Source organism: Miniopterus schreibersii (genome assembly GCF_964146895.1).
Source record: "Miniopterus schreibersii genome assembly, chromosome: 7".
Classification (NCBI taxonomy): Eukaryota; Metazoa; Chordata; class Mammalia; order Chiroptera; family Miniopteridae; genus Miniopterus; species Miniopterus schreibersii.
In genome coordinates, this window is record NC_138108.1 from 34,449,883 (window position 1) to 34,477,086 (window position 27,204).

Consider the following 27,204-nt stretch of genomic DNA (forward strand, 5'->3'; position numbering starts at 1 on the left):
TTTATTGATTTCAGAGAGAGGAAAGGAGAGAGAGAGAGAGAAACATCAATGATGAGAGTCATTGGTCGAGCCCACAGCCGGGTGTGTGCCCTGGCCGGAATTGAGCCCGATCCTGGATCCCAGGTCCACGATCAGCCCTGAGCCCGCTGGGCCAGGCTGTCCGCTTTTTCAAGTAACACCTGGAAAAGTTCTCTTGGAGAAAGGTGGGTGCCGCTTTCCAAAGTGGATTTCTGGGGGCAGTGCGTGAGGCGCCCTCTCAGCGCATATTTCCTGCCCTCGCTATGCCGTTTTTAAAACTGTGTAATGGACACAACTTTACGATGAAGCATAATTCATGCTTGCTGTTGACTTACGTATTGGTGCAACCGATGGATGTTTCTCTCTCGCTCTCCCACGTCCTCTCTCTAAACAAATCCTCGGGTGAGAATTTAAAAAACAAAACAAAAAAAAAACAAACAAACGATGTATTTGATGTGATTGTGTATTGACCTAGAAAACTGTCGACATATTGAAAGAAGCAATTTGCAAACACATGGTATCATTTTTTTTGTCCATTAAAAAGTTGTCATCGGTTTTTTCTATTGAATTGATTGGGGTGACACGGGTTTCAAGTGTACAAGGGCGTAAACATCATCTCATCAGGGACCGAAGCAAAGTCTCTTTCCGTCCCCATTTTCTGCTCCTTTGCCCACCTCCACCTATATGACATCATTTTATTTATTTATTCATTTTAAAATACGTTTTTACTGATTTTAGAGAGAGAGGAGCATCCACTGGCTGCCTCCTGCACCCCCCCCCCAGATCAGCCCACACCCGGCACGTGCCCCCAGAGAACCCACCGGCAACCTCTGGGTGCCTGAGGCCAGCTCACCCAGCTGAGCCACACTGGCCACGACTGGCATCATTTTAATCTAACAAAAAAAAGTATAGCCCAGAGGTGTGGCCCAGGGGTTGAGCATCGGCCTAGGGCCCAGGAGATGGCTTCTGCATCCCCCGCCAGGGCGCATGCGGGGCTGCGGCTGGTCCCCAGCAGGGGGCGTGCGGGAGGCCGCCGGTCAGTGACTCTCATTGATGTTTCTCTCTCTTCCTCTCCCTTCCTCTCTCTGAAATCAATAAAAAGATATATATTTTTTTAAAAGTATAAAGATAGGAGAGATGCTTATGTAAATAAAGTAAGAAGTTGGAAAACATTTGTGCCAAACGATTAACAGGAAAGATGGAGTAAGAGAGGGGTTTGTAAGTTGGAGGGCTTAAGAAGGGCCTTTAATTTACATAACTTAGCGGTTGATTATAGGTGTTATTTACTATTTTTCGTACGCTTAAAGTTAAAAATTTTTTTTAAGAAAGTCATTTTCTTTTCTTCACTTGCACTTTAAACTGACACCCTTTCAACTGGCACTTTCCTTATTAAGGTATAAAGATGCCCAGTTCGTCCTACCAAAAAACCTTCACTGGAACTTGATCTTTTTTCTAGCTACCATGCACTAATTTCTTTCACATTTCTTCTCTCTTTTTCTCAAGATCTCAAAAGAAGATCTACAGACTTTAGTAGATGGTCTAGTCCCCTAACTTTACCATCTTGTTTATTAATTCATTACACACTGACTCCTGTGTAAGTCTTCTTTTGAAACTACTGACCCCGACTATTTTTCTCCTAATTGCCATTTTAGGCCTGAACCCTTGACATCTGTGTCTTCAATCGCTTTGACAACCTTTTCCTATATACAAGTGCTTTCCTTGGTTTTGGTGATGCTACACTTCCTATTCTCTTCATAACTTTCTATTCTTTCTCTAGCTTTTCCATACCGGATCCCACTTCATTCTAACCTGTGCGTATTATTGTTAGTGAAGCCTTTGTTCTCTCTCACTTCCTCAATTCTTTATGTTCTCTCTTGGAGTCCTCATCAATTGTCACATCTATGAAAATAATTTCCATTATTGTATGCCCCTCCTCTCACTAAAGTCAAATACTTTTCCAAATGCTTGCTGAACCACCTACCAGCACATCAGTCTTCAAAAACAAGCTAATCTTACCCCCAAAGTCTGCCCTTTCCAGTTGTCCCTTTGCCATTACTCTTTTAGAAACCAAAAATTAAAATCACAGTATGTTAAAGCAGAATTTAAGGTCAAACAGACCTGAATTTAGAGCCCAACTTTCCCACATAAATCCTGTATTACTTGGATTGCTATTAAATGTGTAGATTTCATTTTTTGTTAAATAAAAACAATACCTACAGTGCCTAGTCCACTTTGCTTTTTCAGGCTCCCACCTTCCCTGCCATCAAACATTCAGATACCAAGTCCTGTTCTTTCTCTACTTAATTCCTAGCCAATTGCAGTCAACTCTTAACATTTTCCTGTGTTCAGTCAGTTTCTCCCACCAAATTTAAACCACCACTAGCCAATACTCCCTTCTCTGTACATGTTACCCAAGTGTCCAAAAGCCCTCTTGGGCTTCCTGTTCCCTCCTTTTCTTCAGCTCCACAAGATTCACACGTGCAGCTCATTCCAACCAATAACACCCTCATTACACTGCATACATTTTTTCCCCTTTTTAAATTTATTTTTCAATTACAGTTGACATTCAATGTTATATTAGTTTCAGTTGTACAACAGTGATTAGACATTTATATAACTTATGATTACATTACATACATATCCACTTGAGCAGCAGGGAAGGGGAAAATCAGAATCTCTCAGGGTGGAAGGTGCTACAGGCTGAATATTGGTGGTTGTGCTCGCGGGACGCGAAGAAAACTCGAGACACAGAGAATGTAGAATTTAGGTGGAGATGGAGAGGGTTGAGGCTCTGGAGGAGCTGCAACAACCCTCCTTACCATCCAGCGATTTTTATTGTGAGTTACAGAAAGGCAGGTGTGATAGTGATCAATAGAAACTATAAAATGTGCATTAACAAATGGCTTTGTTTTGTGCTAATGCTTCACATTTGTTCTTAAGGCCATAACCCTCCTGGGGGCAAGCTTCCCAGATCTATAAGGATCTATTTTCAGTTCCTATCAGAAATGTCTCCCTCGTTTTCAAGGGGATTTCTGCGATTCTGGGGAAGTTTGCTACCCAACTCCTTTAGAGTTTGTTTGTTGCTTGCTGGCCTTTTCCTACAATTGGTGTCCCCCAAAATTCATACGCTGAAATCCTAACCCCCAATATAATGGTGTTTGGAGGTGGGAGTTTCAGATTATGTCATGAGGGTGGAACCCCCAAGAATAAGATTAGTGCCCTTATAAAAGAGATCCCAGAGAGTCCTCTCACCCCACCACCTCCACCTCGGCCATGTGAGAACACAGCAACAGGACTACCATCTATGAACAAGGAAGCAGGCTCTCACCAGACACCAGATCTGCTGGTGCCTTGATCTTGGACTTTCCAGCTTCCAGAACTCGGAGAGAGAAATTTCTGTTGTTTGTAAGTCACCCAGCCTATGCTATTCTGTTATAACAGCCCAAAAGGACTGAGGCAGGAGGGCAGGAGGACTGTAGGGATGATATCCAAAAAATACAAATCCATTAGTTGTTATCTGCACTATCTGACCTCTGTAAATAATATTGACCAAAGATATGTCTTTATAAATTAAAATAAATATTACATTTGGAATCTCATGAGTTTTTTCCTAATCATTTCATTACAGTAAACAACTGGCAGAAAGGGGGCGGCCAAACATCAAAGGACACATCAGTTTCGCTGCTGATTCACCCGTTACCTTTTAATCAGTTAGGTGGTCCTTATCGCCCGTTGGAGGTGAAAAAGTAACATCAAAACGTATATAACTAGGGGAGGCGTGCTTCAGTTTCTTCCTCCCATCCTCCCTCCCTCCTAGTAAGCAGTTTTGAATGCTTGTTAGGGTGCACCTGGTATAGATAAGCAATGCAGTAAACACCTCTTCCCTCGTGGGAGCCCAAGTTTTGATGAGGGCAAAAATAAGTAAAATACACATGATTTTGGTGATAATTAGGGCTATGCCATATATAAAACAAGAAAGGTGGGTAAAAGTGTTAGGAATGGGAGCAATTTTAAATAAGGTGGTCAGGGAAGGCTGTACTAATAAGGCAACACTGATGTTTCTGGGGGAAAGTTGTCCCAGGTAGAGGGAAGAGCAGGTAATTAAGTGGAGCCTTGATTATGTTTTTAAGGACTGTGAAACCAAGAGGCCAGTTGGTTAAAACGGGGAGAGTGAGGGAGGAAGCAGTGGGCAATGAGTAGGTCAGAGAAGTAATGATGTGTGTATGTGGGAGGTGGGTGCTGGATGATGTCCGAATAACCTCAGTGCTGTCATGGTTAGAATAGTCAGTAGTTTAATCTGAGAGTAATTCAGCATCTGCTCCTGACTTAAAATACTAGGATGTTCTATTGAATTTTTAATGCCAATGTATCCACAGTAATGCCAATTATAAGATCTCACTTTAGCTTTTTTTTTTTTAAATATATCTTTATTGATTTCAGAGAGAGGAAGGGAGGGGGAGAGAGACAGAAACATCAGTGTTGAGAGTCGTCATTGATCCGCTGCCTCCAGCATGCTCCCAACTGAGAATCAAGCCCACAACCTGGGCATGTGCCCTGACCGGGAATCAAACTGCAGTCTCCTGGATCCTAGGTCGATGCTCAACCTCTGCGCCACACCCAGCCGGGCAGCTTTTCATTTCTTAAAGTGGCTGGAGCAAACAAATCTTTATAGAACTAAAACTAATTTACATTGTGAAATGTATAATTTTGTATCCTTTCAACAGATTTCTGAACCTAGAATTTGACAGCAAATAGGTGTTAAATCTTTTAAAACAACCTCAAAGAAATAAAGGAATTAATGGGAAATAGTAAATTTATTATTTTAATTAAGTATATCAATACCTGGGAACAGTAAAGGATACATTATAAATATGGATACAAAACAAGTCAAGCTTCACTTGAAATAGAAAAGTTTACCCTATTTTTTAAGTATACCAATAAAAACAACCATAAACTTGTTAACTGTAAATACCATTGTATATACTACAAGAATAGAAAACTTTAAAATCTTTTGGTTTAAATTCTTAAATAACTACTGGGTGACTAAATATGCTCAGGATCCCTTGGTCAGAAAAATCAACTATTTAGGGTTACCTGACAAAACTAAATAATTCATTGCACCACATTTCTGTTATTTTAAAATGTATTGTGGCTTTGCTTATGAAGTTAACTCACTGGATAAGATTATAACAGTACTTTGATTTTTACTTGCTACATTCAAGAATCTTTGGAGAAATTACCGTTGAGGGGGACTTGCTATATACATTTGAACCACTTGAGTTACTAATAATCATGTGACAAGTTCAGGAGGTTTTCCCCATCACCACTGAAAATATCAATCAGAATGGAAGTATGTTCCCTAAGTTACACAATACATATCCGTACATTTCATTCGAGGTTCAACAGGGAAGAAGTAATGCAAAAGTAAAACTGCAAAAACAATTTTTAAATACTTCGTCTCCTCTGAAATCTTTGCGTTAACATAATGGTCTAAATTTTACCCAAAAGAATCTAAGAAAAAGATTTCTTCAGTTTTCCAAAAATTTAAATATTTCTTGGTTTTTAATTCAAACTATATGTCATCTCAAACCTATATTAAAGCATAAAGTTAGCAAAACATTTTAAAAATATTAACCTCAAATAAATAGAATTTTATCATGTTTCCCAGTACCTTTTTCTGCTCATCTTTCTCAGGTTGTTAGGAAGGCTCTATATATTTTTTTTCAATGTTTAAAAACAAATGATATTTTCATGTCCTCTTTCCTTTAAAAAATGGTAGAAAATTTTATTTTAAAATAGAGGTAAAAACACCTTGAATTATTTCCCTTTCCCTCAAAACAGACCTATATTTGATATACATTTTTAATTTATAATACATGAGATAAAGAATTATAATGATAACATCCCTTTTTATAAATAATGAGGTGTGACAGAGTGACTTATATCCATAGTAAACACAATAAACATACTATATATATGACCCATCATTGCCTTACATGTACCTCTAATTTAAAAGACTGAATTATATTTATTGATCTATTTTAGATACAGCAAACTACTATCATTTAAGATAAGATGAAATAGATGCTCAAAGCACTTCTGTAAATGATACAGAAGATATGGGCTTGTACCATAACCAGATCACTACGGGCAACAGTTAAGCATACAAATACAGACATAAGTAATATACTATCCACTGTGAACAAGTTCTATTCAAAGCTTCATGTCACAGCATTTAATGGCTGAAAACTAAACAGCACCTTGAAAAAGAAAACGTATTTAAATAAATGTTTTCATCTGAATGGAAAAGCTTCACCCTGCAAACCCTCAGCAATACTGACTATAGAGACAGCATTATACATCAGTCTTGTTTTTAAGAGGCTTCTGTCTGTGTTGGTTGGGCTTCAGACAACTCACTCTAGGCTGATTACATTTATACTGCTTCTCAACAGAAGCAAAGTTCATAGTTTTGCATGTGATGGCATCTTGTTAAGCTGTAAGCAATCTCGAGACATAATTCTCATTTATCACTTCTACTTTTTGCTCCTGACAGCACAGGAAAGCCTGCTTTCTTGAATGCACAGATGTGCTCAATGTGCACTTTCCAACTTATGTGTGGGAATATACTAGCTCTCTATAATTTGTATTTAAGAAGAGTTGGCTTTCTTGAAAAAAATCTAAATGGCTACATTTTCTAAGTCATGAAAGGTTACTTGAAAGCTATTAAATAAATCCTTTCATAATTATTATATTAATTTTAAGTATATTTTATTTTTAATAAGTCAAAGAATATGTTCAAGCAAATTTATAATGTGGAGATTAGCCTTGCCAATATGGAGACTTAATTTTTTAAAAAAGAAGCTATTCAAAGCCTCTGGCCAGAGGTAAAATTGTAAATAATTTTAGGCTTTCTAACAATGTATTTAAAATTTCTTACAAAACCATAACCCTTGTTTCCTTAAACTATGTTTCCTAGTAGAATATTGAACTAGAAAACATATCATTGAACAAATGACATCTAAAAAATGATTTTTAAGTATAAAATATTTTCCTACAGATCCAAGAAGGTAAAAAATATTATCATGGGACCTAAAAACAGAATGCTAGGGATCCAGAGTAAAAAGCACACAATGTAAGAGACTAGATCACCTAATTATAGAACCATAAGCTCATGATAATGTAAGAGAGAAAATCTACCCAAGAACTTATAAATAAATGCAGAAAATATAATTAAATTTAAAAAATAAAAATGAAAAGTGGGTACAAAAGGACTTAAAAATTTTGTGAATATTATAACCACTGATTAACTACTGTGTAAACCTTCACATTTTGGTTACCTATTTTGGAAGTTTTAAGGTATTGATTTTTAATCTTAAATTATTTACAAAGAAATTTATCTCCTTCTGAAATGGTAACATTTCAGGTTTCTTCCTTCATGGATACAGTTGCTGGAATAGAAAAGTCTTAACCAACTGATTTAATCTTTCCATACTCTAACATAGATTTTAAATTTAAGCTTTTTTCTTCTACAGAAATCAATTATTGGTAATACATTGTTATTCTCCCCTAGCTAATCAAAGAAGCATTTACTCACACATTATAATACCAAAGAAAACATAATATAATTTTTTAAATTGTTCATACGCTAGCTCAGGACAACCAATTGACCTCTATTTTCACTCGGGGGAGAAAAAAAAAAGCAAGAGAAAAAGTTTTTATTAGTTTACTCTCCCAAAAAGGGAACAGGTGGTTATAGAGGCCAACTCAGAAACTATTGTCCATCATCGGCTAGAATGTAACTCATGAATTGCTGTCCCCTTCTAATTCCTGTATTTTGTCACACTTCTTGCTTTCTTTGCCCTCTTGATATGTATGAAGCTGCTCCATGAAGCCAGCATTTGGACATATGGAAGGCCTTGCATTTTTCACCAAAGAAAAAGCACTGGTAAGTGAGATTTCTTCAGAATTCATCAGGAAGCCTATTACAACTGCAGCTGCCCTGGAAACCCCTGCATTACAATGAACAAGAACCACTCCATCCTGCAATAAAATCAAACAAAGCCCTTCATTATTCATTTAAGGCAGGTTATTAAATCAATGGTACATTCTTATATTATTTAAAATTATAAAATAAAAATAGTCATCCTATCAATTTATTCAATTATCAAAATACAATTCACTGTAAGGAAAGAACGGAAAAACCAATCAATCAACCAGCCAACACCTCCTCTTTCCACCTCTTATGATTGAAGTGCTTTGATGATGTATTTGGAATTCTGAAACAGTATCTTTTGTTAAAATGAAGTAACCCGCTAAAGTACACACAAAAGTCTAATAAGTTAGCTAATAAGAGAAAAATTATTAATAATTTTTAATAAGAGAAGAATTACAGAAAATATATGTGGAAACATGAAGAAAATCGTAATGATAAACTAAACAGAAAGCCTGAGACATTCCATGTACACATAGTATTCCCATAAAGCTAATGTCATTAGTTTAGAAATCTCCGTGTAAAATGATCAGCAAGGAAAAAATTTTCTACCTTTAGATATATTCTAGAGAGAAGTTGGACAACATCTGGTGATTGCAGGGAATGGGGGTGAGGGGTGAAGCTGCAGGAGGGTATAGGGGGGATAAATGGTGATGGGGAAAAAATTTTTTAATTTTAAAAATAGTTAAACTTATGAGGTAGTAAAATGACACAAATAGCTCACGACAATGTGAAGTGGAAAAGGTAATTAGACACCAGCATGAGGTCAATAAAAGAATAATGTTTCAGGTAACTTGAAAATGATACTTTACAAGTGAAAAGAGACACAGTGCAAGACCAATGCTGATGGGGGTTAATATTGCATTAATAATGAATGTGATAGATCTAATGGAACACCATTGATATAGGTTGGCTTATTTCAAGCTTTTAAAAAGTTAATGACCTAAATGAAATGTAGTGAACTTCGAGAACACACTACAGAACTAGGCATTTTAGTTACTTCATTTCCTGATTCTTCTTTTGGTACAGTATAAAAAAATAAAGATTGAAACAGCAGAAGGGGGAAAAAACAAAACTTAGAACTAAAAACTCTCTACCCAAACCTTGTATTAGCAATACTGTTTATAGCTCATTGGCTTATTTTGCTTTTGCAAGGCAATTTTCTCAGATTCATAAATCTGTTGCAAAATTCCTTTCCTAGATCTGTTGTAGCAAATTTGCAAGTGCATCTCATTCCAAGAAATCTAAATGATACTCAACAAAATTAGTTAATATTTTGAAAATCCTCATATCAAAAAGACAATTTCAATTTTTTCACATATATATGCATATATGTGTGTGTGTATATATATGTGTGTGTGTCATTTCCAGATATTGACTTTCTGTACAAGAAAAGCAAAACACAAATACTATACATATATGAAAATTTTCTCACTTTATACAATAGTTCATTTTTATGAGACTGAAGACACTTTAAAATCATAGTACATACAATAACTGATGAAAACTATTAAAGAACTTCTTTTAACTCAAAACAAATCCTATATTTCAAAGAAACTTAGAATCATAAAGCTTAATGAGAGATATCCTTCAAGGTCATTTTTAATATTTCTGACTATATACTAGTCATCTTTATTTTATGATCCATACCTATGCCTTTGAAAATGAAACCAGCTTTACTTTCAGTCTTATACACTGTGCAGCCAGTTTTAGCTAAGGTTTAATAATGTTAGTGTTTTCTTCTCTCTCACATTCTTCATGTACCAGCTACCTCTCTGTTGGTTTCCATAGCTATTGAATTTACCTATTTACCTTTTATTATTCCTTGGGTATCATGCAGGCCTTGAAAGTATTTACAGAAAAATTATTGGCTTTATATCCCCTTTACAGAATTCAAAGAAGTGACAATTAAAAATTTTACAAATCAATTTTTTTCTTTTGCACTTCCTGTTATGCTCTGCCTGGAAGCCTCTTCTGCTCTTCTTGGTCCAGCAAACCCTGGCATCTGCTCTGAGTGAGATGAGGGCAGGGAACTATCTTAGCCATCTCTGTTTGCTTAGAACTTAGTACAATGTTTGGCACATAGTAGATATTCCATAAATGTTTGCTAAGCAAAGAAAATAATTTTGTTCTGCATTCTGAGAAGAAAGCAATTTCTTAAAAACTCAAATCACCATTTTGCTGTGGGCAGTAAATTAGGTTACAGTATTTCCATTTTATCAAGCTTTCTTTGTTCTTGTGTTGTTATTAATAGCTTGTCAACTAGATTGCAAACTCCTTGAAGACAGCAATATATATCACTCTTATCTTCTGAGAATAACTAATGAATATTTGTTAACAGATTACCTGAGCCAAGTTCAGGTCTTTTGTAAATGAGTCTTTTGATATATAGGAAAATATATCATTATGTCTAAATTTGGGGAATAGGGTGATCTTAATTTTTAGTTATCTGTATTTTCCAATGTTTCTACAATGATATGGATTACTAACATCATGTTTTAAAAATCACATCAAATACATAATAAAGTAAACATGGAATATCAAATACATATTTTCATACTAACAAACCCTTTCACACATTAAAAATTCACACATAAATTTTCTAAAGAGAACTCTTGAGGCTATGGGGGTTACCTTACTACTTCCCTTTCATGTGTATTTCTGTCCCTTTAGGCATAAACCTGGCAAATAATGCATGAGCAGAGATAGAGGAAGGACAGAGAAACAAACAGGGTTTTATAAATACAGAGAGAAATGAGGAAAGACACGGAAAAATGGAAGACACTCCATTTGGCAGCTAAAACCAGCAAACGAGGGCTTACAAAGGTTGCTTTGAAACATGCAATTCACTGGGTGATCAGATTTCATAACACTTGCATATACAACAGACAAAGTCAAAAAGAGGTCTCATCTAGAAAAAAAATGAATGAAGACAATTCAAGAATTCTATTGCTAAAAATAAATATGTATTAATCCAAACAACAAAGAGTTTTCTGGGCAAGGAAATACTGACTGAGGTTGGGATCTCAGTGTAAAACGTTAAGGCTTGAGAAGTTAGAACATACTGTGGAATTCTAATACAACTTGTAGCAGAAACATTTTATGTTCCTCCTCAGATTCTCTTGGTGCCATCATCTCGTGGACCCTAAACTTGGTCCACCTCAGCCATCGGCTCTGAGGCCAACTGTTCCTTTTAGGCTGGTTGAGTTTTGCTTGCCTGAAAAGGCCCGGCCCCCTTTCCCAGTGGCAGCCTCTGCAGAGAGAGGGACACCCTGAGTTCTGGATTCTCCTGCTGCTTCTGAACTTGGATGGAAAATCATACCACAGGGCACTGGGTTTGCCTTCAAGGTGAGTGCAGAAGGAGTCAGGTGTTGGACCCTGGAATTGCGGGGTTAGTTATTTCCCCACGGGTAAACTGACCAGTGGGAAACAGGAACTGACAGAGAGCCAGGTAGATAAATTCTCTCTCTTCCCTCCCTCCCAAATTCTGTGTTAAAGTTTCTTTGTACTCCCTGCCCAGAGATGCTTCGAGTGGTAGAGCAGGTGTACCTGCCGAGCACCCAGCTACGTCACTGTCAGTTCACTGTGAAGCTGTACTCAGCAGGGTAAACGCATCGTCTTAGGTTGCTTCTCAATCCTTCCCTGCGCCACTTCTCTCTCTTCTCACTCTCACTGCCTGGGGGTTGCACCTCTCAAATGAAGTACCAGCTCTTAACACTTGTCTCAGGTTCTGTTTTCCAGGAAACCCAAGCAAAGGACCATTTTAATTAACTGTTACCCTTTCTACTTCTGACTTGCAACATGGACATATCTTCTAATTATAATATTACTATGAATGATGTCTACACTTTCCCTTTACCATCATAAGGCATATTCTATATCTCCTTAGAGAAACAGCTAATACAGAGACATCATCATTTTTATTTTAAAAACTAATTACTGGCACCCTGGAATGTTACAATCTAGAGCCTATTGTATTTTTCACAGGAGAACAGACTGGACAATATTAATTAAGGTTTGAATTAGAAGGTCTCTTTTCTTTCATCCAAATATCTGCTATTAAATAAAGTGGAATAATAAGGTTGAATAGTTTTATATTTTCTGAGTAATCTAGAGAAGGCACTTAGAACAGTGCTGGGCACATATAGCACTCAATAAATATCACTAAATGAAAGGAAGGGAGGGGAGGGAGAAAAAGAGGGAGAAAGGGCAGAAGGGAGATCATTAGACAGATTTCAATTAAACCTGATTCTAATGTTAACTGTCATTAAGTGTTAGGTGTTCCTGGAGAGTTACCTTTCTCTGTAAGTGCTTCTACATTCCCATCTACTCATCTCACATAAAGTTTGTAAGAATTACATGCTGATTAAAAATGATGTAATTTCAAGGTATAGTTACGGGTAACAGCCAAACTAGAAATCTGGTCTGTCAGCATGTTGACTTGGATACAGTACCAAGATCGAAGTATTTTATACCGTCAGTTGGTCTTCTAAAGTCAGAGACCCAATGGACAGCTACTTATCAGCATTTTCATACAACCACAGTAAAGCAATACCAATTTAGTCCTTAGAGAACCCTAAAATTTTATTGTTAAAAATGCACAGATCCACGCTGCCTACCACGGCTGCAAAACTAAATGCACATGAATCTTCGTAAGTTCATTGTTAATTGGACTAGAGCAACCTCTACCCCATAGTTTACTTGATTATATTGCAAATTGGTCAGTGGGCAGGTGGTTATAAACTGTCAAAGGAAGTCTAAGTACATATATACACAAGCATAGGAGGAGGGGAGGTTGATTTTAAAAATAAATATCTCATCGAGAAAAGAGCAATTAGAAAACTAAATAGTTGTAGGAATTAATGAAATATTGTTGGAGGGGAAATTTCATAATGGTTCTCTACATATTCATTACAAAAAGAATAAAGATCAGATAATGGACCTGTATTTTAAAATTTCTGCTTCTGAAGAACTTTGGATCAAAATAAAACTTACCTTCATTTTTGCTTGTTCAATAAATTCAAAACATTCTGGAAAATAAGACAGGATATTGGTTTCAGGCAGATCCAGTATAGAAATGCTCTTATATGTAAAGTCACTCAGGAAAGCATTTTCAACTCCATATGCAACATTGAGAATATGAGTCACCTTAAAGAGAGGGGAAAAAAATGATTTTTAAAAATTCTCATGAACTAGGTTCATCGAAAAGAGGCTGGGATGTTGAGATCTGTAACAAGAATAAACAATTTAAGCATGATGTACTTGAATAGTGCTTCCTCAGGAAAGCCTGATCCGCCTGCCTCATCCCTCATCGAGGCGCTATTTCTAGGCATTTCCATAGCACCCTCTACTTATCCTATTACTGCCCTTACCACTTAGAGATTGTTTGATCTCCTTTGCTGTATCAGGAGGTCCAGGAGGGTAGCGAGCATGTTTAACTTATTCACTGTGAATGAACAGTGACCCTGGCCCAGAAGTACTTAAAATATCTGTTGAATAAGTCAGTGAATGTCCATATAAAAAACTTAAGTAAGGGGAGTGTATCAGCAGCACAAACTTCCCTTTCAATAATGATTTCCTCCTTGTAAGTACATGGTTCTCCAGCATGACTGCACATTAGAATCACCCGGTGAGCTTTGCAAAAATATCAACACCGCCAGGCCTCAACCCCAGAGGTTCTGATGAATTAGTGCGAGTGAAAGACGGCACGGTCATGAAAGACTTTCAAGTGGCACACATAAGCAACCTCCTGCCCCGTGTATGCATTCAAGCCCCTTTCCTAGAGCCTGAAAGCATATGGAAGGAGCCACGGAAAGTCCCTCAAGAGAACCCAAAGGCCACACAGACAAGAAAAATGAGTCTCTCTTGTCATGCTTCTCACTCCATTTATTCTCTCTTAGCACATGTCTTAGTTTTATTGTGGTTTTTTTTGGGGGGAGGGTTCTTTCTGCGTCAGAGGTTTTTGCCTAATCGCAGTATTTTCGTGTATTTCACACATATTGTAGAGTACCTGTGCAGCACCGCCCCTCTGGCCCCCACGACCCTCACAGGTACGGCTCTGGCAGTGCCCACGCTCCCTCCAGCACAGCCGACTAGATTCAAGTGGGCATTTGACTGAAGCTAGGTTGACCAAATTCACTTCAGAATTTTTTTTTAAATAGGTGTCAAAGACAGCTAGAATGATACACAAATGTGAGAGCTTTAAGACACACAGCCGTTTTCACTTAAGTGCTGGGAGAAGCTGAAAGATTCCTGATCCCAAAGGAGAAGAACAGAGTAGGTGTACAGAGAGCGGCCACAAGGCCAGTGGAGAGAGGGGCTATCGAGATGGCCTCCGTTCCCTGGCATGGCCATGCTCTGCCCTTGGGTTCCAGAGACCCCCCTAAGTCATCCTACACATTCTGTTCCCTTGCTTAGGTGCCTGTCTTTCACAACCAAAAGAATATTAAGACAATCAGGGAGCTAGGCCTCATAAGACAGAACCACAGGCCATTTACTAACTTTGCTGCCTTGTGGAAGAAAGATAACAGAAAGGACCTCAAATGTCTACTCCAGAGAGACTCTTAAATAGAGAAGGGAAGGGAGAAGCTAGAAAGAAGGAAGGGCATTTTTAGAAGATAAAGTCTGAAATGTCCTTCTGCTTTCCCCAGTGAAGTCTTATCTATGTCAAGTCACTCTCTCATTCCCAGTGTCCTTCTGGCCAGGATTATATGATTCTGCCCTTAATTACATAACATCTTCCAATGTTTTATAATATTGATGTGTTTGGTTTGTCTTTACAACTATATTCTATATTCCCAAAAGACCAAGGATGAGTTCTGACCACTTCCAGAATATATATATCATCTGTATTTCTTCCCTATATATCACAGATATGGAGAAGACCAAATGAGAATCTTGAGAAAACGAACTGAAAGGTAAAGTGCATTACTAGCCCTGACCGGTGCTTGGGTGTCGTCCTGTGCGCTGAAGGGTTGTTGGTTTGATTCCGGGCCAGGGGATATGCCCAGGTTGCAAGCTCAGTGCCTGGTGGGGGCATGCAGGGAGCAGCCTATCGATGTGCTCTTGCGTAAGTTTCTCTCCCTCTCCCTCCTCTCTCTCTAAAAATCAATAAAAATATAGTTTTTAAAGTGCATTACAAATATTGTGTATTATTAAACTACCCAGTGCCTGGGTAGTTTAGCTGTTTGGAAATGCAATTTATATGTATATTGCTTGAATGGTCTTGAAAGAAAAAAACAGTACTGAGTCACAAGTGGTGGTGGTGATAGGGACCCAGCCCAAAACCCTTCTAGTACTCAAGTGTACTTCCAAAATGCAGTTACAGGGGTCCTAACCATGGCTGCCTTTGGGGTGCCCTTTATAATAAGGATAATATGAATAGCCCCTTTACTGAGTATTTATTATGTGCTAGGCATACAATTTATCTCACTTAATACTCATATTTTGGTATTATTATTTCCAACTTTAATAAAATATTAGTTTTTGAACTAGTTCAAAAATAAAAACATTATAAAAAAGAAACATTAAGAATTCTTGCTCTCGCCCTGTCCTTGTCCATTCCATTATCTCCCACACTGATGACAACCCCCTTTGTTGGTTTCTTGTACATTCTATTAGAGTATCTCTATGCAAATATTTTATTTACTCCCTTTCTTACACAAAGACGACACCTTGGGGTCCCCCTCCCATTTAAATACGTCCTGGAGATCTCTTCATGTCAGTCTTTAGAGACCCTTTTTTGTATTCCTTTTATAGCTACATAGCATTCTAGGATGTGGGTATTCTGTTGTTCATGTAACCAATTCCCTATTGATGGACACATGGTTTGTTTTCAATAATTTACTATTATAAACAATTCTGCAATAAATAACTTGGAACATTTTATGTTACACTTAGTTTTCTATCCCCCACAGGACTTCATCCGGCACGCATCAGGCACTCAAGGTGCACCTCATTAATAAAGCAACCATTATGACCATATCTAAATATTAAAATAAAATGCCTATAGACATTTCTGAAGTGAGACTCCATAAGAAAATTTCTCCTAGTTACAGCATTTTACTTAAATGCTAGGACATCCCTTTGAAATGTGCCATGTATTTAAACCAATAATTTTGTTTTGCAGCATCCTTAAATTTTTCTAGAAACCCTCTATTCAGCTACTCAGTTTACCTCTGCTTCTTCCAGGCATTTAACAGGTCATGTGCACAGAGATGAAGGGATCTTTAAAACAGCTACATCACCAGGATGAAATGGAATTTGAACTAGTGTATGTATCATAAGAGGGGATAAATCATAACATTACTTGCCAACAAACAAATTTATTGGTTTTTTCTATTTTTCATTTTTATTCTGAGAAATTATTTCTTATTGTCAGACAGGAATTGTTATAACAAGAGGAGTCCAATTTAAGCACAAGTAAGTTGACAACTAAACGTATCAGATTAGCTAATGAATTGGTTAGTAGCTATTTCTTGGGGAAATTAATTGCAAATGTTTATCACAAAATGTTTAGCCTCAGTTCAATCAAACTTTTTTCTCAGAGCTGTGGGCAACAACGATAAGTAGGACAAGGTCTCTATTGTCTAGAAGTTTGCTGAATAATAGAGAAGGGAAAAACATGTTTACTGAGGATAATACAAAGAAGTGTGAAGGGCTGTAGGAGAACAAAGTGTTATGGGACCAGAGGAAGAGGTTACTGAACTTGCTGCCCCTGCCCCCATAAGCCTTCACATTTGCTATTCTCTCAGCCTGAAGTCCTCTTGTCCTGATCTAAGCATGGCTGACTCTGTCGTAAGGTCTCAGTTGAAAAGTAATACCCTCAAAAAGGCCGACCCTGACTCATGTGGCAGCCCCCCAACTCCTTGCATTGCCTCCTTTGAATTCTTTCAGAGAATGCATTCTCATCTCAAAATATCTTATTTTAAGAGCAAGGATCTTACTCCATGTTCATTTCTGTATCTCCTCAACCTAGAGAGGGGCCTAGCACTCATTTACCTCATGGGTGAGAGGCAGGGTTGCCTTCTTTTGGATACTCCCTGCCTCTTCCAAGTCACTTCTGTTCCACCCTCCAGGAAAAATCCTTGCTCTCTGAGGTTTATACAAACTGATTGTATTTTGGGGGCACCTGTCAGTTGGCTGAGTCCTGTTCCAAGTCCCACCATTATCCTGCGTGACATCAGTTTCCACTTGGGTTTAACAGTTTCCTGATTACCTTATCTCCAGGGACTTTCCTCATCACTCCACTCCAATCACACTCCTTCAAGGCCAACACCCAAAAGTGCTCCAAGTCTGATATAATAAATTCAAACCTCCCACTCTCACCTTTCCAGCTCTTTCATTCAGTTACTTCCACTAGACCTCACAAGAAACATCAACTCCTTGATGGTTCTGTTTCTTTTTACCCATCAGCCCCCTCTTGCCTTTAATTCCTTTTCTATTTAGCTTATAGTCCACGGCCCACCTCCCGTGCATCTGTCTGGTACAAGCTGGCTGTACACCAGACTGTTAAGCATTAGGGAGAAAAGTGAATGGCACAATACTGCAGATCATAAATTTGAGAGCCAACCTTTCTTGGCCCTCAGCAGTGGTTAGCAACTATATTTCCCTAGTAGGCCCTCTCCCTCAGTCTCCATATCAACTCTTCCAAACCTTCCCCACTCTCCTAATAACTTTCAACCCTATCTCTTCCTTCCTCCAGATCACTTCACTTACTACTTCACAGTAAAAAGAGAAGCCATCACATAGGAACCCTCACATTTACCATCAAATTTAACAACCTTGTCTACACCTTTCCCAGCCTGTTCCTTCCGCCTTCTTACTACAGTGGATGATGTGCTCCTGCATCCTTTCTAAGGCTCATTTTGGAACCCGTGTTTGGGGGGAAACAGCCTACTACTTTCTTGGCACATCCCTCTAGCCACAATTCTTGCTCTATTTTTAATGCCTTCCTCTGCTATCAGCTCTAAAACATGCTCAAAACTCGCCCATCTCCCTCCCTTGGCTGTTCCTGTTCTCGCTTCTTCTATTTTTTGTTTTTTTTTGTTTGCTTGCTTGTTTTGTCTGCCATCATTTTGTCCATTTCTCAATCACCCGAAATCTGGTTTTAGTGTCCAATTCAAATGAAACTGTTCCCACCAAAATCACTAACAACTTCTTCGTTGCAAAATCCAACTAAGCACTAGATCCATTTAGTGCTAATTGTGCTTAAACTTCTTGCTGCATTTGACTCTGCTGACTCCTCCTTAAAACACTCGCCTTCTTTAGCTCCCATGACATCATACATTTTTTACTTTCCTATGACCTCTTAACTCCAACTTTCTGTCTGCAAATTCTTCTTCCTTACCATTATGGTTTGGTATCACCCAGGGTTCTGTTGTAGGCCTTCTTCTCTGTTCACTTCATACCTTTTCCCAGGTGACTTTATCTACTCCAATGATTCCAATCACGGCTTATACCCTGAAGGTTCCTCAAGCTATATTTTTACCTCTCACCTGAACTTCAGACCACAAATATCAACACTGTCTACTGAATAACTTAACCCAGGTTATCCATAGCATCTGAAATTTAAAATGTTCAAAACTGGACTCATTGTTTTCCTCCAAAACCTGTTCCTCCCCATCTCATGGAATGGCATCAACCCTATTTAGTTACCCTAGAAAGCTGGGATATCAGTTTTGACTCCTTCCCTCAATCTGACCCTCCTCCCAACCCTGACCTGTAGGTTAATGGTTAAATTATGAGTCTCTTTAAAAAGAAACTCAAATCCATCAACTTCTCTCTACCCTCACTGCTGAATCCTAATCTAAGCCACCATCATTTTTTTTTTTTTTTTTAGATTATTCCAACAGCCTTATAACTAGTCTCCCATCTCTAGCCTGCAGAGCCCGCTGGTCTATTTTCCACACTGCCTCTAATGAATATAGTCTTTCTAAAATGCAAATTTGATCCCCAGGTAAAACCTTTCAGTGGCTTTCCACTGTCTTTTGGACCAAGTCCAAACAATTTACTCTGGCTTACATGGACTTTTGATCTGGCTCACACTTACCTCTGGCCTTGTCTCTTGGTACCCTTCTTTCCCACATTCTCTATTTCAGGGTTACTGAACTTCTTTTCTATGCCTGAAACATCACCCTTTCCCTTGCCTATGGGTCCCCACACAAACCGTTTCTTCTATCTGCTCCCTCCCCATCCACTTTTCTGTCTGCTCCCTCCCCATACCCTTTCAGAGCAAAACTTCAACTTCACTTCCTGCAGGGATAATTCCATCTTTCCTGCATCTAAACCCAACCCAACCCAACCCAAACAAATATGGGTTAAGGGCACCGTCTCCTATGCACTCCAGTGGCAACCTGCACTTCCCCATCAATGCACAATGCACTGTACCATAGCTGCTTATTTGTCTTTCTGCCGTCCCTTCCCCTCAATCATAAGCATCACGTGAACAAGAACCTCTTGCATTCCTCAAACTGTAGCAATTCCATGACCCTGAAACAGTGCTTCACAAAATAGTAAGTGGCTAGAAAATTTTGTTTGCGTAAATACTGAAATAAGTAATAAATCACATCAGTTGTATAGGGGAGGGGAGGAGAAATGGCATTGGGGCAGAAGTGGTGTATGAGTTGGGGGACTCAAGGACTGGGTAGGTCTTGGACAAGAAGAGGGGAAAATCTATCCCACACTGAGGAACTATATAAACAGAGGCAAGAAGATGTATTTCCAAAGTCAGGTTCATAAGGATACGTGAAGGAACACTGAGAGAATACAAAACTGGAAATATAGATTACAATCCATATATTTGAATTAGGTGTAATAATTTTTGCAACTTATTAGAATGATAGCCAAAAATGTTACCAATTAAACTCTGAAATGGACCAAAATAGTTTTTCCTAAATAAATGTAACATTTAAAATACCTTCTATACATGGTTCCAGACCTGAAACATTTTTTTTTTACCTTGTGCTTTTTCAGTGTATCCATATCATGAGCAGCATCTTGTGACCCTATAAGAAATAAATCATATCACCTTGAACATGAAAATAATCATCCTGATTTTTATCCAATTTTTGCAACAATTCTGTTAGTTATTCATTTATTTTAAAAAATACAACTTGGGAGAACCTCATTCCAACTTTCTGGAAGACAATTTGGTGATAATTACGAAAATATTCATCTTGTATATACTCTTAGACTGTGATATCCCACTTCTAGGAATTTCTCCTAAAAGTTCTGGATGTTTCAAAGACCAGCTCTCAGGATGTTCATCATAGTATTATTTATAATACCACAAAAATAAAACAAACCACTCAGTTATAGGTTCTTTTTTTCTTGTTAAAAAAAAAAAAAAGCCCAATAATAGGGGTTGGGTGATAAAAGCAGGTTACAAAATACTATCATCCATTTTTGTAGTAAGAAAAAAATGTGCATGCTTAAAATAGACAGGAAGTCTATAAAAGAAAATGTTAACAGTGGAATTACAAGGTGACTTTTTTTCTTCTCTGTGCTCATTTGTATTTTTTACAATAAATAACTATTTGTTTTGAAACTTAAAAAAGAATATCTTTAAAAAGATTTAGTATCAACTGGTTTGGGAACAGCCAGAAGATTAAAGTAAACACTGTTGGTCTATAGAATTCACCCACATTCTGTGCACCACGAGGGCTGCGCCCTTTTACAGATTCTTCCTGTCAAAGCTGGCTTTCCAGATTTCCCACACTTGGAAAATGACTATAGTTAAAAAGCAAGTTCTTACAAGTAAATAACTAGTTAACACATAATGAATTATACAATTGAAAAAATAGAATATTTTTTATTCAAGTAATTTACTTTCCTGAATTATGTTTTATTTCCATAAACAATGTTTTTGTTACCTATCTGGGAAATCTGCCAGTTTTTATGACATGACTTTAGGCAGCTGAAAGGCCAGTCAGTGTGCTGGTTGGTCAATATTCTCTTGGTAATACAAAGCTCACAGGCTCCTCACTGAGCTTACATTCAACTTTATTTTGCTTAAAAGTTAGCTTATCAAAATATTAACATTTGTTAAAGCAGAATGGTGGATAATTGTTTGTTATAGCACTGCCTGGAATTTTCTATGCATTTGAAATGCTCCATAATTTAAAAAATTTTCTCAGTTCTCTATCAGAAGTCCTTACTATCTCCAGAGGGGGAAAATGGGATAAAAAAAATTAATTGAGATTTAGTGGTTTAACATGTATTCATCTTTTAAATAATAATTCTACTTTGACTAGTCCTTAAAAAAAAAAGAAACGTGCATGAATGAAATTCTTTTTAATCCTAAACTGCCATTATTATATTTATCAAAACTGGATACTTGGATCATTTCCATTAAACACACACACACACACACACACACACACACACACAAAAGGAGCTTGTCTATTACATTTCAGAGTTGTCTGCCATATTTTGAAAGTGACTTCCAGACTATGAGTATGTTGATACAAACTTAGTATTTTTGAGACACACAAAAAAAAATGCAACTTGTATGCTCTGTCTTTTCAAACAATAAGAAAATTATATGAGTGTCAATAATATGGGGGGAAAATTTTAGTCAATATAAATGGACTTCAGGTAATCGGCTTGTGTGCATCATCTAATACTTAGTAGTATTTGATTCAGGTTAATTCTCTCTAAATTCTAGATTAAACATCAGTTTTCTTCCCATTTTAAATGGCTGCTTTGTATTGCAGTCTTATATTAAATTTGTATTGGCAAAATATTTATCATTAAAAGAAATAAACACTAAATCATATATTATGATGTTATTAAAACCTTTGTTTTGAAATAGTATGCTCTCTTTTTATAAACTATCTCAATCAAGATTTTTAAAAATATCAATTTTAAGAATTTGATGATTTTAATGGTGACTACATGTGCTAAAATTCATAGAACTGAATACTAAGTCAATTTTACTATATGATGATTTTTTAAAATAATAAAATGATGAATAGTAATAGAACTAAGCAAATAGTTCTAATAATAATAATTTATAGTTATATTGTACATTGACAAAAATTACTAATATTCATTATCTTGGCCAAGTTTTAGTAGGAAACTGATGAGATAACTGATTTTGAAACAAGACAAGGGTGGACAAAAGTAGGTTTACAGTTGTGACACAAATAAATAATAAATAATAATACAAGAATAAACTCTGTTTCGCATACTCACAAGTGTAACCTACTTTTGCCCATTCCTCTATATATTACATGCTATTATTACAGTTGAGACTTCGAACAAGTTCAATATTCTGCAATCACAACATATGTATCTTAAAAAACAGGCTACATAAGATCTCCAGAATCCTGTTTCTATTTTTTAAGAGATCTTTTTAAATGAAAATACCAAATATTGTATAAATTCTGACGTAGCATATCCTAACTTACAAATCACTTTTCACCATCACAAAAACAAACCAAAAAGACATTATTACATTACTGAAAAGAAAAATAAATGGTATTCCAAAGAGAAATGTTTTATTTGAGAAAATTGATAGGAGTGGATATTCATAAATAGTAGGTATAAGTTAATAGGATAAGGTAATGATATTTGTGAAAGAATTTTACAAAATAAAGAACTATACAAATTTACTGTATTATCTGCCCCCAAGAATACTGGGCTTCCTAGATCTTAGGCATCCTCTATAATCTTATAAAGGATCCCAAGCTTTTCACCTAGAATTAAAGAGATCTCAAAATGTCACCAGCTGTGGCTTCTTAAGAATACATATAACCTACCCTAGAAAAATAAAATTTTCTACCTTTTTTAAAAAAATGTTTTTATTGATTTTAGAGAGAGGAAAAGAGAGAGAAGAAACATCGATGTGAGAGATGATCAGTTGCCTCCCACACCAGCAACCTGGCCATGTGCCCTGACTGGGAACTGAACCGGTGACTCTTTGGTGCAGGACAATACCCAACCTACTGAGCCACACTGGCCAGGGCAGGATTTTCTACTTTTACAAATGAAGTTCGAATGAAGAAAAGCCCTAGTGATTTTTGTTATAAAAATATAATTTGGAAAGCATAGGACAAAAATTCTCATTAAGGTCTTTTAGCAACCTGTTAGATAGTTCAAGGGCCTATGTAAGATTTTTGAAAGGCAGAAGCTTGTTTGAATTAATGAACTAACTGAAAAAGACATTATATTTTTAAAAGACAGAATATATTTTAAATTTATATTTTAAAATGACAGATTATATTTTATATAAATATATTTATTATATTTAGCTCTCCATTTTCTTTATTCTCCACCAAAAACAAAAGTTAATTGGCATGTAGTACTGGGTTGGAGTTATGCTTTGAAGAGGTGAAAAAAGCTGTTGGAAGCAACCTTGAAACCACCCCCATCTCCAAAAAAGAAACCTAGTCTGATCAGAAACAACCCCTGCATCATTCATGTGGAAGAACTTTAGATGTAACCATCCAAGGGTCCCTTAGGAATAAGGCACTTGTAACTAGACAGAAAAAGGTCCACCTGCCTCTCAGAAGAAAGGAGGTTATGCCTGATGAAAATATCCCATTTCCTGGTCCAGAAAGGGGACCAAATAAGGACCAGTTTCACAAGCTCCTCCAGATCTCTCCTAGGATCCTGGGAAGGTTTCCAGTGCCAATATGAGAACATTACCTTGATCAGCTCAGTTTGGATAAGCCCAGATAAAATATAATAATAAGCAAAGTTTAAAATTCTACAACTATTTTATTTTTATTTTTTAAATATATTTTTATTGATTTCAGAGAGAGGAAGGGAGAGGGAGAAAGAGAATTGAAACATCAACATCATTGATGGGCTGCCTCCTGCACACCCCCAACTGGGGATCGAGCCCAAAACCCAGGCATATGCCCTGACAGGGAATCGAAGAGCGATCTCCTATATCCTAGCTTGATGCTCAACCGCTGAGCCACGCCCAGACGGGCTTTACAATAATTTTAAACCATTATTACTACAATGGAAGCCAAATAACTGAAAAATGTGCCTGGATATATTTCCTTTCCTAGAAATGGTGTACAAGTCCTGGGTGAACTTCCCAGACTAGCTAGATGATCCATTTAATTTTTCACTGGGCTGTAGAAACTAGCTGGAGAAATTTACTTGGTGAACTTAAAGATAGTTCATGTAATAATTCACATAATACACAATACAATAACAACTCATATGTATACTGCAATTGATCTGTTTCAAAAATCTTTCACACACACACACATATATCCACACACACCACAAAATCCCTTTTACAACAACCTCAGAACAACCCTATGAGATAAGAAGATACTGTTACTTCAGCTTTACATACAGCTTTTAAGAGGGCCAGAGAGGGTAAATGACTTGCACTAACTCATCTAGTAAGTTAGAGGCACATCAGGGCTAAAAACCAGATTCCCTGAGACAGTCTATGTATCCACGGAGAGCAGGAGTCAATCGGACTTAAGCTTGATGTCCAGCTGTTACATACTAGGTGTGTTAACCTTGTGCGAGTCGCCTAGCCAATCTTAAGTCCAGTTCCCATCTGTAGAATGGAGCTGATAACCCCTACTTCACAGAGTTTTTAAAAGGAGTGAGATGCTGCATGTATCTGGCGATTTCTGACTCCCAGTCCAGTGCTTTTTTACTCAAGAATAGCTTGGCCGTGTGAATATTGACAAATTATTAATCTTTCCAAGTCTTCATTTCTCTGTTCAAAAATGAAAAATAATTCAAACCGACCTGAAAACATTGTTGACTATTTTTTAAACACTACTGTGCCATATTCTTGCTAAGCTGACAAGTTTATACTCTTATACCTGTGCTTTGTTTGCTATTTGTGGACTAATCTTTGTATAGAAGAAAATCAGCATTTTCCATAATACAAAAAGTCATAAAACCATCAGACTTACAGCTATGAAATCAAGTCCACCTCTTCCCTAACGCCCTGTAAAGGGCCACCGCGGGCAGACGGGTCTCGGGGCCTGCATGCCTCGGCGTCTGTAGCAGCCGGGCAGGCAGACAAGCGCGGCACTGCTCCAAGCACTCACTTTTCCATAACTCTACGTGGAAGCTTCAAGTTTTTCCAAATAAAAGCATTCTTTTTATTTTATTTTTAAAAGCTATACTCTTATAATCAAAGAAAACACTACATTAAATGTGTTATTCTCCTGAGAAGTTAGAAAAACAGGAAGAAAGCTTTTCTAAAATTCAAAGACCAGGCGCTATAGGCTCCCCAATCTACACTTCCTAGGGTTAGACTGCGGGGCAGGACATCTCCGCTGGCCGATGGAAGTCCGGGTCCACAAAAGGAAACATGGTCACTTTTCGGGGGGAAAGCTGATAGGACAAACTACTGCATATTGAGGGAAATAATGATAAAGCCATGTGATCAAAGGACGCAACGACAAATCGACGCACTCACCCAGGAGCAACCAGGGCCTAACCACGCCCACGTGCAGGTCCGAGCTGAGATCCTGCACGTAGCCGCCCGCGCCGCCGCTCGGCGCCGCCTCTTCCACGTGAAGCCTGGCGCCCTTCCACGTCTCTATGAGCCTTTTCCCAGTGAGCGTCGTCACCCTGGTGCATTGCTTCCTGAGGTTATCCCGGGAGAAAGCCCTAATCTCCTGGTTCAGGGAGTGCATTACATGAGCAGTGGCCAGGAACAAAGGCAAGCGAACCCAGCCCGCCCGGGAGAGGGCTGGCCTGCCGGTCCCTCAGCGCTCAGGTAGCAAGTGCAGCCTCGGGGTGCCCTGCGCGCCCGGTGACACGCGCCGCTGCCCCCGGGAGGCCGGGACTTCCGGCTCTCGGCGCCCGAATGTAAGGCCGACGTTGATTGGCCGTTGAGAGACGGGCGCCCATTGGGTGCCCTGTGGTCGACGGAGAGCCGGCGTCCTCCCCGCAGGTGTAAGGAAGCCGCTGGGGGGTTTCTGACCGCTGCTGTAAATTCGCTGTACTGTTCACGCGGAATGGTGAGCTGTGGGGCTCCGTGGGAGAGAGGGCTGGTATTCCCGAGCCCTCTGAAGAGCAGTGACTGCCTGTGCTCGCCGGTGTCCCTTGCCGGGCGCGACTCGGGCTGCCCTGGGCACCGCGCCGCCCTGGGCACCGCGCGGACCTGCCAGCTCGCGGAGCCCCTTCCGCCCGCGCGTTTCAGGCGGGCCCAGGGGCTGCAGCCAGCCGTCAGCTACTGCTCTTCTTGCCCTTCAGACTTTATCTCTCTGCTGTTACTGCCCAGGGCAACGTTTACTAGGTAAAAACTGTTTTGTACATTCGTGAAATACATAAGATCTGCAAATATATTTTTCCTTTAACTTTTTTAATTGTTTCTGTATGCAGATTGACGAGAGCTTAAAACATGTATTTTCTGGCTTACCAAAATGTAGGTGAAACTTCAGTAAAACTGCTGAAGAAGCCTTTTATGCAGGAAATATATACACACACTGTTTGTGAGAAGCATTGCAGCAAGTCCTTCCACAGAGTTTCATAAAATCAAGTATGCATACATCCACATTTGCAAAAGACAAATTATAGGATGATGATTCTGATTGCAAAAGGATGATTTTTTTTCTGCAAAAGAAATCACAAGATTCCTTTGGAATTTCCCTTTCCCAATATTGCATTTAATGAAATCATTCTCCAACACCACATATTAAAATTTTTGTTGGGTTGAAACTCTCTAATGTAAAATTAAAATAGACCAAATTTCTCCCTATTGAAAAGAATGCTATTTCAGCCCAGGCTATCTACAAGGCACTCTAAACTGATGAATTAAAAAATCTATTTGCATCATTTAAACAATCACAGGTTCATCAAAAACAACTCTAACCACAAATCATTCCATATATTTACCATAAATGAAAAAAAAATAACTACTAACTGTTGAGCACTTACATGCTAGGCACTGCTTATAAGCAATTTTTAGATCGTCAGTGTTATCCACCTGGTGCTTAATGATGTTTGACACACATTATCCCATTAAATCTCACTATACGTCTATTATGTATATAGTATTATAATCATCTACATTTTACAACTGAGAAAATTCAGATGCATTAGGAGCAAATAACATATCCTACATTTCCCAGGTCATATGTTTATAACCACAAATAATACGTAGCTCTTATTTACTATGGAATACTGATCTCCCAAAATAATTGTAGTTAACAAATATTTATTGAGCATCTACTATGTGCCAGGCCCTGTTACAGTCA

General features: G+C 38.0%; 1 protein-coding gene across 2 annotated transcripts; it reads right to left on the reverse strand.

The window, feature by feature from the left end:
* Positions 1–2,553: 2,553 nt before the first annotated feature.
* DUSP19 (dual specificity phosphatase 19) lies at positions 2,554–26,826 on the reverse strand. Of its 2 annotated transcripts, none has more exons than XM_081142726.1 (4): positions 25,419–26,826; positions 19,967–20,013; positions 13,004–13,156; positions 2,554–8,058 (listed from the first exon to the last, which is right to left on the reverse strand). In XM_081142726.1, exons 1-4 carry the CDS (start codon positions 25,636–25,638, stop codon positions 7,819–7,821), a joined length of 660 nt encoding a protein of 219 aa, XP_080998852.1. In that variant the 5' UTR covers positions 25,639–26,826; the 3' UTR covers positions 2,554–7,818. The 2 variants fall into 2 exon arrangements, with proteins under 2 accessions (XP_080998852.1, XP_080998853.1); XM_081142727.1 differs by having other exon boundaries at positions 7,970–8,058; positions 13,004–13,038.
* Between the last annotated feature and the right edge of the window lie 378 nt (positions 26,827–27,204).